The sequence below is a fragment of the Syngnathus leptorhynchus genome, chromosome 5 (genome assembly GCF_054491065.1).
Source record: "Syngnathus leptorhynchus isolate UIUO chromosome 5, UIUO_Slep, whole genome shotgun sequence".
NCBI lineage: Eukaryota > Metazoa > Chordata > Actinopteri > Syngnathiformes > Syngnathidae > Syngnathus > Syngnathus leptorhynchus.
Window position 1 is genome coordinate 6,293,056 of NC_141199.1, and position 14,445 is coordinate 6,307,500.

The following is a 14,445-nucleotide window of genomic DNA, read 5'->3' on the forward strand; positions in this document are numbered from 1 at the left end:
GTTTTTCGAATTAGATTTAAGCGCGGCCCTACTGCTACAGTACGGGCCCGCTACGGGAGAATTACTTATTTGGAATAAATGTTTAAATGAATTAAATATTTAAACGGAATTAAATTATCCTTCAGATAATTCTGAAGCAATTTAAAGCGTCGGTTTTTCGAATTAGATTTAAGAGCGCCCTTACTGCTACAGTACAAATTACTTATTTGGAATAAATGTTTAAATGAATTAAATATTTAAACGGAATTGAATTATCCTCCAAATAATTCTGAAGGCAATTTAAAGCATCGCAAACAACCAACGAACAATTGAACGGATTTGAATCCAATAATAATCCGACTCATTTAATTTAAACGCTTTTATTGTATTTATCACGGTCCAATTTTATACCATAATAAGTACCTGCAACAGAGTCGGGTACTTTTTAAATTTTTATGCAAGATGTTTACATAAAAAAAGCAAACGGCAATACAAGCATTTAATTGCTCTTAATAATTAGTACATTTTTGACAGCCCAAAGGAATACCAAATTATATGACCGCCTCCAATAAAATCCCTCAGGAAGCTGGTGGTGCGAAGAAGCGGGTCCTGACTCAAGTTTGGCTTTTGGAATGTACAAATTTGACATCATTGTAAATGGGTGACGTTTGTTTTATGTATTGTGCAATGACAAAAACTTCTCTGTTCTACTTTCGTTCGTGTGACTGGCACAGGAACTGATTAGTTGCGACACATGAGATATTATCCAAGTAAATGAACGAGCAAACAGTAAAATATTCTACAAACTATAAAGCCAAAGGCAGCAGAGCGAAGAACTAACAAACTGGCATGTTGAAAGTAGGAGGCAGCGTGCCCTCACAGCTCGGCACAACCCAAGTCATCATGGAATGGTGTCACGTTCCATTTACCTAGGAGTCAGATCACTGTCATAGTATTGACGTCAACATCGAGTTGCACATTTATTCACATCAACACTTATTCACAGAGAACAGGGCTCCAGTTCTAAAAATCAAAATTAAAAAATTGAGTGTTAGAAATGTATATGCATCTATATAAATTACATGTTGAGATGAGATTAATGTGTTAATTCATGAATGTGTATTTGTTAGTTAGTTTGTTTACACACACACACACACACACACACACACACACACACACACACACACACACACACACACACACACACACACACACACACACACACACACACACACACACACACACACACACACACACACACACACTTGCTGTCTTGAATGAACGAACGAACGAACGAATGAATGAATGAATGAATGTTAATCATTGTTGTAAAATGTGCAAATGTTCTGCTTTTTTCATGCATGCATATAAAAGTAGACAAAATGCTTGGTACATTTATTTTGTTTTCAAAGAGTTTATATTTTTATGAGCTGTGCAACATTCTAAATTGCAGGAGTACTTATCTATCTATGGAAACAACTCAGCACGTCTTTTATAATCCAAATAAACAAGTACTAGGGAAAATAAAAGTCAACAATATAAAAAATCAATCATTTAACTCTCATGGACATATTACAGATGACACTCCCACCGCCACCACTTGTGACGTAAACTACGCATATTCGCCGCAGAGAAAGAAAGGACGACGCGTCTCGATTGTGTTATTTGACATTTATGACTAAACATAGCCGTCATATGTCGATGCTGAAAAATATGACCACACAAGGTTTAATGTTATGTCAAACACGACACAATTTCGTAGCCTTCAGAATTAGGTCACGTTGTCTGTTAAAAAACTGTTTCAAAATTCTTCTGCGCTATAGGTGCCGTATAAACGCACCGTTTCAAATATTTCAGTCGTCAGCAACAGTCTTACCGAGAAAGGAATATAAACATAAATGTGAGTATGATGGACTCAATATGCTCAAATAAATACTAATGCACTACCACTTGGGGTTGCTAAGGAAGCCGTTTTGGATGTGGTGGGGGTCAGTCGGAAGTTTTGGACTTCGCATGGGGTCTCCTGGTAGTGTGACTACTCTTGAGGTGGACCGATTTTGCAGAAAATGGGAACGTAACACTTCAAAACTCTCATTTAAACATTATGTATGTATATACAGAAACATGCAGACAGTATATAAATTCAATTGCTGAAATGGAGCTTTCTACAAAATTACACTTTGGAATGCAATGTACACGGTAATTGATTTTACAATTACTTGAGACTTGAAAATTTATAGTTTGTGTCAAGTAAATTCACGAAACTAAGCATGGAAAATTTACTTCATTTAGTGATTAGCCGCCAGCAAGTGTTCACATTATTTACTTGAACAGAAGTGTAAAGAAACAACTTTGTTAAATGTACTCGAGTAAAAAAGAAATTGGCTACAGGGAAGCCTGTGGAGCATTAAAGGAACATTACAGGCTGTTTGAATTCACATTTCACACTTTTATGTTATGTATGGATGTTCAAAAGCACAGAATGTGCTACTGCAGCTTTTTCTTCTCAATCTAATCTATTCAATTGAAATGATGTGAGGCATTGGAACTAATGTAACAATAACCCTGTTTTGAAAATGTATCAAGTAAAAAGTACAGATACTGGTGTTAAATGTATCAAATAAAAGCAAAAAGTAGCCTGATGAGTATGCGGAAAAGTAAAAAGTATGGGGGAAAGAACTAATCAAGCACATTTGTACTTATCGCAGTTCAGAGGTCGTCGGTTCAAATCCGGCCTCTGGCCTTCCTGCGTGGAGTTTGCATGTTCTCCCTGTGCCTGCGTGGGTTTTCTCCGGGTACTCCGGTTTCCTCTCCTATTCCAAAAAACATCCATGGTAGGTCAAGTGAAGAATCCAAATGGTTGTGAATGTGAGAGTGAATAGTGGTTTGTCAGCAAACCGCGACTTGAGCGAGGATAAGTGGTCCAGAGAATGGATGGATGGATGGGTAGATGGATATATATATATATATATATATATATATATATACTACACCTTTATCAGATGACATGGCTTATTTAGACAGAGAGCGTCCTCATGTCTAAAGTTACTCTAGTTACACTGGCAATAAGTTTTGAGTTTTTCCTTGCCCTCATGGGGGTTTAAGATCAGGGGATGGCTGAGAATATTGTCGTCATTTTCACATGTCCTGACTGTTGTTAGTCACCTAAATGTTGAACAGAGACTGTGATGTAATGAAGTCAAATTCCTTGTTTGGCACGCTCAAACATGGCGAATAAAAATTCTTGAATCTTGAATAAATAAATGCTCTGCCAGCTGTCTGGCAGCCAAATATGTCCGAAGGTTGTATTTAGCCCTCTGATGCAACAACTTCAAATGTCAATTGGGGAAGTCAAACATGCCGTGTATATCCTGTCAACAATACATATCTAAATTGCAGCTGCTCTGTTGATGAAATACCCTATATTGAAATTCCCTAAATTTATAAGCAGTCACTTTTTCTGTGTTTGAACCTACCTCAAAACCTTGTTTTATACTGAGGAACGTATCCCCCGATGCATAACTTTTGCACTCCAAAAGTTCTAATAAAAAATAACATTCCTAAATTCCGAAATCCATTTAGACCCCTGGCGGCTGTATCAATGTTAAATTTTATTTTTGTCAATGTGTTACGTTATGTGCTTTGTGGAGCATTTTGTGAAGCTGCAGCTGTTATGAGAGGTAATGTATTAGGACAGGCATTTTCTATTTTGAAAACTATGGGATGGATATAACGGGTGGATTTTGCTTGTTTATTTCCTATTCCACAACTGAAACGTTAACAATTTGGACTGCACAGATCATATTATAACAAAGAAAATGTTTGTATTACCTTCCTTTAATGGGATTTTCAAAGATGTTTTGGGGTTGAGGCCAAATGACCATTTTGACCTATTCCACCTGCTGAAACAGCAATCTTTCTCATAAGCGCTTAAAATTGCAGATTTGGTATTGTTTAATGATTAATTAAAACGAAACAACAATTACAGTACACGCAGCCCAAAATGCTCTGCACCAAACATGAAGTAGCTCTAGCAGAAAAGAAAACATGTCGCTCATGCGAAAAAACAGAAAAGCCACAAAATGATAGCCAAACGGGGTGCGATAGCAAGTGGGAGAAAGGAAGTGACAAGGACTCTACAGATTCCAAAAAGTTTCAGGCGGCCGCCATACATTTCCATTTCTGGTGGCCATTTTAAAACAGCGACTCTGTCACTTAAAATTGTTTTATTTTGGTAAATTAATTGAGAAGCATATTTTATAAGTACTGAAAGCATATTTTTTAAGTATAGGTTGCACCCCCAGCCAAAACGCGTAAAGAAAGTGACTGGTAGAAAAATACAGTATGGACAGTATATACAGTATAATATATAATACTGAGGGGGGCCTCTTACAAGAGTGATGTGATCAGTGTCTGTCAACAGTACTCGTGAGATAAGAGATAAACACGCAGAGTCAACCCAATATTTGGGGCCAGACTAAGTGAGAGAAATTTACATGTACTGAGGTAATACAACAGTGTTTGTTACTGTACTGTATTTGTCACGTGTGTGGCGGCGCATTACACGTGCGAGTGCGCCCGCTGCACTGAATGTATGCGTCTGGAGTGAGAAATGTTTATTGTATGTCCAACTGCAGAAGTGAAAAGAAAAAAAGTTGGCCCATAGATGAGTAGGCCACTGTTTTCATAGTTACACCAAATCAATCATGTTTGCACTAGCTGACATTCAGAAGAAATATGGATCTTGGGATTTTATAAACATTAAAAATGAATGTCTGAGATGCTGTTGTTTTTTTTTTTCTAGATGTGTGGTTTACGATACACCATCATGGAAAAAAAAAATGGGGGGGGGGGATCGAAACGACTGCCAATATCTCAGCCACCTGACAGCCAGGCTTCCTTGGCTTATAATTTTATTCAACAAACATACTCACCAAGACTAAATGTTATGTAGAAACCATAAAGCTACATTTTCAACTAAGACCTTGGCAAACAAAGAGTGCCAACCTTTGCAGCAGCACGTGCTAACACACTTTGACCTTGCCCTACATGTCAATGAAACACTTGGAAACTATTTCTGATAGGTGGTTAAAGACAGTCCCGCATCCCAGTGTCAAACCAGATCCATTTTATTTGATTGATTTTATGGATGGATTAGTACACTGACAGGGCATGATTAATGGCCCAAAATCATACTAAATAAATAAATAAACATTGATATTGATTGCACAATCACAAAGCGCATCCATTTACATCACTTTAGATTGGGTAATCATTTTGTACGCATAATGCACCCACGTGAGGGGCTGACCAATAGTGTCAATTTGCGAAACAATATCAAATTGAACAAATTTGGATGTTGGAGGTTTCCGCCCGACGTTTTGAACTCTGCAATGTGTGCTGTGATAAAAAGCCGGGCACTGCAGTGCACACACTTGTAGATCACATGAGGCATATAAGCGAGTTTTTGTTGACTTTGGCAACTCTCCCGCTCCGTCAGCCATTCCTTCTATGCCTTCCACAAAATTACACAAACACACGTATACATACACACATAGTTCATCTTTTCTTCTGTCTCCTAAAGTAGAAATGTTTTAAAAAATACTTTGTTTTCCAAGGTACTACTATCCCATGATAATTCAGAGAGATCACTCAAGTTGTTTGTCCACCGTTTTGTGAAATACGGTATTGTGAGACCACCTTTGACTCCCTTGTATTTCCGGCCCGTTTTTAATCCCCTTTTCGACCTTACTGATTCTACCTTGGCCCCATACTGATCTCTGCCAAGAGTGTAAAAAGCCTTGTCTTTCTGCTGTTGCATTTCCTCGCCCACTCTTTCAAAGAAAACTATTTTAAGTGAATTATTTTAAGAATGGTCTAAAATGTTACGTTAACCAGACCCCACAATTTCTCACCGATCACATTTTGTACCAGGCTAAGACAAATACTTTGAAATTTAAAGTTGTTTGAGTGAACACGTGCAATCTGTCTTTGTTTTTGTGTACGCGGCCGATATTTATACGTCTTTCCTGTTCAACAGAGGCAATAGTCAACCATGACTTTAAACGTGCCGGGTCTGGTGGCGATGGCAGCCTTCTACCTGCTGATCCTGGGAACAGGCATTTGGGCTTCCATGCGTTCCAGGAAGGAGGAGAAAAAATGCAAAGGAGATGGAATGGAGATCACACTACTTGCTGGACGGAACATTAACTTGCTCGTGGGCGTCTTCACGCTGACAGGTAATACAAAGTTGCTGGCTTATTTGTGGGAAGACAACAAATGACAGATATTTAAAAAAATCAAAACTGTCTTTGCAGCCACGTGGGTAGGAGGAGGTTTTATCTTGGGTATAGCGGAAGCCACATACAATCCAACATTAGGAGCAGTGTGGGCTCTCATGCCAGTGCCCTATGTTGTCACATTTTTCTTGGGTGAGTAAAACTTGTTTATACTGAAATCACAAATTGAAAGGTTTTCCTCTTTGTGACAAATGTCTTCTGATTTCTAACTAGATAAACGGCGCACTTGCACAAAATGTAAAAGGTTTGAAATTAATAGCAGCAAGCAGCAGGAAATGCCAGTAAAGTTAGATGCTGAGTGGAGTGTGTCCGTCTGTGCGTTATGCAACAACAATGCTCCCTCTATGTAAATGGAACTTGAGCTGCACATTTTTTAGGGGTGATTTCTAAGCATCATTTCATAACATGTTGCAATATGATAAAAAATCACAGCAAATCAACACTAACGAGCTTTGAGGGAAAAAAAACTGACAATGTTTTTTTTTATTTATACTACGTGCTGTTGAGTTCTGACAGAGCCTCAATATCTCCACCATCGGCTATCTGAATGCACCAAACTATAAAAGTGTCGCTCAGTTTAAAAATAGGATCAGGAGAAATCAGTTTTGGGTGGTAATATGAGGCAACAGGTGCAAAGTGATGAGTTGAACCAAAGAGACCTCGAATCGCTGAGAGATTCGCATGCACGTAAACATTTGCAACAGGTGACCTGACCTGCTTGGACAATGTCACAATAGCTGGGCACAATGTGAGCGTTGTGTGAAATCAGGAAATATGAGGTGCCATGTGCTGTTCTTGACCGCTATTGGCTACGTTGGACTCCTGTGTTCAGCTGATAGTATTTTCTTATCTCGAGCAGGGGTCTCCAACCTTTTTGTAATCGAATGCTACTTCTTGGCTTCTGGTTAGTGCAAAGGGCGGACACACATTTGAAACAACAAATGTTTCATATTTTTATTATGACTAATAACTGATATGAATTTATGAGAAGACACTTGTCACGTTATTGACATAATTAGGAAATATATGAATACTGTATCACTAATACATCTCTATCAATGTACAGTCCAATCTTATTCCTTGTACAAGAAAATCACTGGTGAGTTATTTTGGGAACAGGCCCATGCCCTACTAATGTGATCCTTGAGGGCTACCACGTGGGTGACCCTGATCTAAAGAGAAAACTTGTTTTCCTTAACATCCTCATGTGCTGTCATCATTCTTCTGAACCCCCTCTTTGCCAATTTCTATTTTTGCGTTCCTCTGAGAAAATTCTAAACTCTTTCTATTGCACTACCACCTTTATTTCGCACCAATACTTTCCATTCTATTCCAGGTGGCTTTTTCTTTGCAAAGCCCATGAGAGAGAACAAGTATATGACAATGATGGATCCTTTCCAGAAGAAGTATGGGAACTTTATGAGCAATGCTCTTATCTTCCCTGCACTGATCGCTGATGTTCTGTGGGTGGCACGCACACTTGTCAGCCTGGGTGAGTTCCTTCATACTGTAGAAGTTTATTTGTGAAGTAATTATGTGTACATGTGCCGTGCAGGCATAAACAAATGCGCGAGAAAAACAACAGCTGGACCGAATGATTATTGCCAGTAGTATACATAGAACTACTGTGGTAAAATCCGTCTTCAATTAGGTCATACCATTGATATAGTGGTAGTCAAATGTCCATGATGGATCCTTGAGTGCTTATTCCTGCACTTGTTGAAACTATGCCCTCCAGACTAAATTTTGAGTATTTACACTTGTATGTTAACTTGTGAAATCCTTCCACTGGTGGGTGGTGAGGGGCCGGGATCCCTCAGCTGACAGACATACCCAAAATAAGTCAAGGACAGCTACTCAATTATAAGGGCATGGCTTTTGTACATGCTCTTGGAGTCTAATGAGAATGATAAGACACCTAAACTCATAAACAACACGCATGTCAACACCAGTTGCACACAATTAAACTGTGTACAACTAACATTTTATTAGATTTTTACGGTAGCAAGTTTGTGATGCAATGCCTGAAAAATGCTGCAACACGCTGCTGAAATCAACTTCAAAATGAAAGCGTACTTTGGCATTGATGTCCATGTATTATTTTGTTGGGTAAAGTTTATTTTGAAGTTGGCCTTATCTCATTGGTTGCCTGATGAATAGCATGATTTTTGGTTGCTACCGTGGCTAGGTACTGTCTATACACTGGTAAACATCTAAACAAGGTGAATATATTTGTGTCATATTAACACTCGTGTATAATACTCACCCCCAATTTAGGAATACTTTTTGGGGGGCGTGCCTATTATGCACAGGATTTTACGATGTGTTGTTAAACATGAAATGAGCCCAGGATGCATGGAACGTTGCATAAATGTTTGACTATAATTGCTCTAAATTGTCCAAGCTGATCCTTTACATTCATGACCAGATCAGTTTTTTTGTGAGTGATCCCAAACTTTTTAGGGGCAGCATTGGCGAATGCATTTTAGTACAACTTCAGTAGCGGTGCTAGGATTTTGGGGAAATATTACATTGTTTCTTTGAAACAATATTTTGCACTGTAATTCCTGCTGTCATTTGTGTGTGTGTCTATGTGGGTGTGGATGTAAGTGCAATGATGTGCCGTGCGAATGTGCTTATGAGTGTGTATTTCATGTTTTTGCCGCTTGTATCCTGAATCTCGTTCTTTCGGTCACGAAAGATGGTCATAGCTCGTGACCATAGGTGAGGGTAGGAGCGTAGATCGACCGGTAAACCGAGAGCTTTGCCATTTGGCTCAGCTCTCTCTTCACCACGACGGACCGGTACAGAGTCCGCATTACTGCCGATGCTGCACCGATCCGCCTGTCGATCTCGCGCTCCATCCTGCCCTCACTCGTGAACAAGACCCCAAGATACTTGAACTCCTCCACTTGGGGCAGGATCTCATCCCCGATCCGGAGAGGGCATTCCACCCTTTTCGACCGAGGACCCTGGACTCGGATTTGGAGGTGCTGACCCTCATCCCGACCACTTCACACTCGACTGCGCACTGCTCCAGTTAGAGCTGGAGATCACGGCCTGAAGAAGCCAACAAAATTATGAACAGAATCGATGACAAAGGGCAGCCTTGGCGGAGTCCAACCCTCACTGGGAACGAATCCGACTTACTGCCGGAAATGCGGACCAAACTCTGGCATCGGTGATACAGGGACCGAACCGCCCTTATCAGTTGGCTCGGCAACCCGTACTCCCGAAGCACCCTCCACAGAACCTTCCGAGGGACACGGTCGAACGCCTTCTCCAAGTCCACAAAACACATGTGGACTGGTTGGGCGAACTCCCCTGCACCCTCAAGGATCCTGCCGAGGGTGTAGAGCTGGTCCACTGTTCCATGGCCAGGACGAAAGCCACACTGCTCCTCCTGAATCCGAGGCTCGACCTCCCGACAGATCCTCCTCTCCAGCACCCCTGAAAAGACCTTACCAAGGAGGCTGAGGAGTGTGATTCCCCTGTAATTGGAACACACCCTCCAGTCCCCCTTCTTAAAGAGGGGAACCACCACCCCAGTCTGCCAATCCAGAGGCACTGTCCCCCATGTCCACGCAATGCTGTAGAGGCGTGTCAGCCATGACAGCCCCACAACATCCAGAGCCTTTAAGAACTCCGGGCGGAGCTCATCCACCCCCGGGGCCCTGCCACCGAGGAGTTTTTTAACTACCTCAGTGACTTCAACCTCCGAGATTGGAGAGTCCACCTCAGAGTCTCCAGGCCCTGCTTCCACAATGGAAGGCGTGTCGGTGGAATTGAGGTCTTCGAAGTATTCCCCATACCGACTCACAACGTCCCGAGTCGAGGTCAGCAGCACACCATCTCCACTGTAAACAGTGTTGACCGTGCACTGCTTCCCCCTCCTGAGACACCGGATGGCGGACCAGAATTTCCTCGAAGCCGTCCGGAAGTCATTCTCCGTGGCCTCGCAAAACTCCTGCCACGCCCGGGTTTTTGGCTCAGCAACTGCCGAAACCGCATTCCGCTTGGCCATCCGGTACCCATCAGCTGCCTCCGGAGTCCCGCAGGCCAAAACGGCCCGATAGGACTCCTTCTTTAGCTTGACGGCATCCCTTACCGCCGGTGTCCACCAGCGGGTTCGGGGATTGCCGCCACGACAGGCACCAACAACCTTACGGCCACAGCTCCGGTCGGCTGCCTCAACAATGGAGGCACGGAACATGGTCCACTCGGACTCAATGTCCCCCGCCTCCCCCGGGACGTGGGAAAAGCTCTGCTGGAGGTGGGAGTTGAAGCTCTTCCTGACAGGGGATTCTGCCAGACGTTCCCAGCAGACCCTCACAGAGCGTTTGGGCCTGCCAGGTCAGAACGGCATCTTCCCCCACCCTCGGAGCCAACCCACCACCAGGTGGTGATCAGTTGACAGCTCCGCCCCTCTCTTCACCCGAGTGTCCAAAACATGCGGCCGCAAATCCGATGACACGACTACAAAATCGATCAACGAACTGCAGCCTATGGTGTCCTGGTGATGGACCCACGTTTTATTTTTGGGCTATGCCCGGCTGGACCCCATGGGCGAAGGCCTGGCCACCAGACGCCCGCGTCCCGGCGAGGGAAAACTGAGTCCATTTACGTTTATCATCATAAGGGGCTTTGGTGAGCCATGCTTTTTCTGGCCCCTGACCTAGGACCCTTTTGCCATGGGTGACCCTACCAGGGACATGAAGCCCCAGACAACATGGCTCCTATGATCATAGGGGCACGCAAACCCCTCCACCACGATAAGGTGACGACTCACGGGTTTATTTTCAACATATTAATAATGATTTAATCCCATCACAAAAACATGTTGCATGTGTCTCCAGTGATGAATGTACGTTGCGCCATGAACCTGCTTGCCTGGTGCTCATCACAATGTTGTTTTGTTCCAGGTGGAACTATGAGTGTGATCCTTGACCTTTCTTACGGCTACTCCATTGTCATCTCTGCCATCGTTGCCATTATCTACACACTCCTGGGAGGGCTTTACTCTGTGGCTTACACAGATGTGATCCAGCTCATTCTCATCTTTATCAGCCTGGTATGTAAATGCAGAGACGGCTTCAGGACTTTTTTCTCTCCCGAGGTGAAAGAGGGGGCTGGACTGATAAATAGGAGGGGCTGTGAAATTCGCAACCGTCTTTTCTTTCGTTTGCAAATTGAAGTAAACAGAAAGAAACAGTGAGAGCTAAACAATGAACAAATATGCGGCGAGAAGCACCGCTGATGCATGCATTGGTATGGAAGGAGACATTTTTTCTTCCACAAAGAAATCAAGGGCAAGATCAGTTATTTCAGCAATTCTTTGCCATGACTTGCTCTTAATTGAGTTAAAATAGCTTTCAAATGATATTAAACATTAACCACCACTTTTTCTTTCGGGGGTATTGGCTTGACAGCAGAATATTTGTATTAAGAGTGACAGACTTTCCATTTGTATAAGGATCATCAGTGAGGGACTATGTGGTACAGTAAATCTGCCGAGGTTTTGTGGTAGCCTACTTTAAGTCTAAGAATGTAGCCATTTAGGAATAGCTGTCACAGTAGCACTTGGCTGCTATTTACTGCTCACCGTAGCAGTTCTGCGCATGTGGCTAGCATTTTGGATTAGCCCAAATAACGTTTGAACTGAAAAGGTCTAAAGCGTCATAACCGGAGCTCATGGACTGGCCTCCCCGCTAGCTATATTTAGTTTCTTTCCTGGAAACTTGTGACCAAGGCGAGCAGATGCGCTTGGTGAAGTTGTTGTTACATTGAATTTTAACGCCTTTATATTTTTCTAAAATACTCCTGATCTGGGAAAGTTCAGCAGCCGTATGGGCCTAGAGAAACTTGGTTTGGATTCCGAGTTTCCAATCAAACTTCCTCAACTGAGTGCATAATGAAATCAGCTTAGCTTTGTGGTTGTGTACACAGTGGGTGTGTGTCCCTTTCCTGTTGACCAACCCTCACTCTGTGGAGATCTCGCTGACGGCCTACAACCAGAACTTCCAGGCTCCCTGGGTTGGCACGGTGGAGCTCGATCGAGCCGGCAAGTGGTTTGACGACTTCATGCTGCTGGTGAGTCAGGGATCGCTCTATAAATATACACCAGACAATAAAAATGCTGGTGGGTCAGGGATGGCTCTATAAATATACACCAGACAATAAAAATACATATCTCCTGCGACACGATCGACTGGATTTGAGATTTCTTGCCACAAAAGGATCTTGGAATGGATTTGATGCCAGCTGTTAATTTCCTTAGATGTGAAAAACGGTAAAATCTCGCGCCGGTCGTGTTTGTGACAGGCTCTCGGCGGTTTGGCCTACCAAGCGTTCTACCAGAGGATCCTGTCGGCCTCATCTTACACCCAGGCGCAAATGACCTGCTTTGCCTCTGCCGCCTTCTGCCTGGTGCTGGGTATCCCCTCTGTGCTGGTGGGAGCTGTGGCTGCATCGACTGGTACATTCAACTCTTAATTGGACTCGTGGTGTAAAGACATTCAGGGCTTTTTGCTGTTTATAGTTCTTCCTCATTCTTGATCGATTCTCCATATATAACCGTTCCGTAGATTGGAACTCGACAATCTATGGACTGCCAACTCCATATGAGCGTGGCGAAGCAGGTTCCATCCTCCCCATCTCTCTGCAATACCTCACGCCCATGTACGTGTCTATCATCGGGATCGGAGCTGTAGCCGCCGCTGTCATGTCCTCCATGGACTCAGCCCTGCTGTCCTCTGCGTCACTATTCTCCTCCAATATCTATAAGAACATCATCCGGAAGCAGGTGCGTGTCAACAGTGTGTGCTTGCAGGACACCCGCCCTCGAGGACCGAAATTATCTGCCCGTGACAAACTATGTTGCTTTGTCATGGTCTCAAGACAACACTAGATGTTCCTTTATTCAAAAGCATGTTTTGAAGTGCGCTCCGTCTGTCTCTTCCCAGGCATCGGACCGCGAGATGCAGTGGGTGATCCGGATCTCGGTGGTGGTTGTCGGTCTGGCTGGCACTGGCCTGACCTTCTTGGACAGCAGTGTGCTGGTCTTCTGGCTGGTGGGCGTAGACATGTCCTACACCATCATGTTCCCTCAGCTGGTCTGCGTGCTCTTCTTCAAGGCGTCAAATGGTTACGGGGCCATCGTGGGCTTCCTTCTGGGAATCATCATGAGAGTCCTGAGCGGCGAGCCCCTCGTCGGCCTGCCGCCCATCATCCGCTTCCCCAACTGCCGGCTGGATGCTGAAGGCAAGCTTACTCAGTTCTTCCCCTTTCGTACCGTGATCATGCTCGTCTCGCTGGTCACCATCGTGGTCGTGTCTTGCCTGATGACATTGGCTTTCGACAACGATCTTTTGCCGGAAAAGTGGGATGTGTACAAGGTCAAACGCAAGCAAAGCAAGCCTGTTGAAGAAAAGCCCACCAGAAATAACGAAGAACTTGCCGTATCCAAGCAGGTACTGGACACCACCAGCTGCTGAAGGGCCTCTAAGGCAAAGAAACGGGCCGTGACGGGAGGCAGACAAGCTTGTCTGCTCGACGGGGTTTGCCGATGGCCATTAATCAGCTGAGGTTTAACAGTGTTAATGGAATCTGGACAGAATCTGTGATTATGTATCACATACTGAACAGCCTAAAATTGGAAACCCCTAGCACCCGTCTTTAACGTCAGCTTCCTTCTACAATGAAACAGTATGAAATTTCAACTTAGCTTGTCTATGATAGTTACCCATTAACCAGTGTAGCATATAATGTTATTCATTAAAAACATCCAATTACTGAGCCTTGTTTTCAGCTAATCACACATCTCTGCAATGGACAGAAGTAGCACAGCCTTTAAAAATCATTTCCACTTGGAAAAAAAGAAAGAAGTATGGAGTTTATAAATACTTTTTTGTTTGATGGATTTTTGTTATGTACAGATTTATAAAAATATATTTTATCACTAGCAAAAGTATATTGTTTGTTTTTGGATGCAAATGTGGTCCCTTGACTAAAATGCGCATGCAACACTTTTTGGCTCTCAGCACAAATATTCAGTCCAACTGAAGAAACTAGTTCGCAAGTCCCTAATAGCTGATGTGTTACGGTTCGACAGGCTTGCGCAGATTTTTTTGCTTGCAACATACAGTCCAAATTGTCACTTCAGAAACAA

General features: G+C 43.1%; 1 protein-coding gene across 2 annotated transcripts in view; it reads left to right on the plus strand.

The window, feature by feature from the left end:
• The first annotated feature begins 1,770 nt into the window (after positions 1-1,770).
• The window catches only part of LOC147056547 (high affinity choline transporter 1-like), a 13,816-nt gene continuing 1,141 nt past the window's right edge, over positions 1,771-14,445 (plus strand). The window contains exons 1-10 of one of the 2 annotated variants that reach the window (XM_085911777.1): positions 1,803-1,879; positions 2,688-2,813; positions 6,020-6,218; positions 6,297-6,410; positions 7,615-7,770; positions 11,201-11,349; positions 12,225-12,368; positions 12,600-12,753; positions 12,863-13,080; positions 13,241-14,445. The exon at positions 13,241-14,445 is cut by the window's right edge and continues 1,141 nt beyond it. In XM_085911777.1, coding sequence (XP_085767903.1) covers positions 6,035-6,218; positions 6,297-6,410; positions 7,615-7,770; positions 11,201-11,349; positions 12,225-12,368; positions 12,600-12,753; positions 12,863-13,080; positions 13,241-13,771 — 1,650 coding nt within the window. In that variant the 5' untranslated portion in view covers positions 1,803-1,879; positions 2,688-2,813; positions 6,020-6,034 and the 3' untranslated portion in view covers positions 13,772-14,445. Of the gene's footprint in view, positions 1,880-2,687; positions 2,814-6,019; positions 6,219-6,296; positions 6,411-7,614; positions 7,771-11,200; positions 11,350-12,224; positions 12,369-12,599; positions 12,754-12,862; positions 13,081-13,240 lie in introns of both variants that reach the window. The other variant, XM_085911779.1, reaches the window with a different exon arrangement.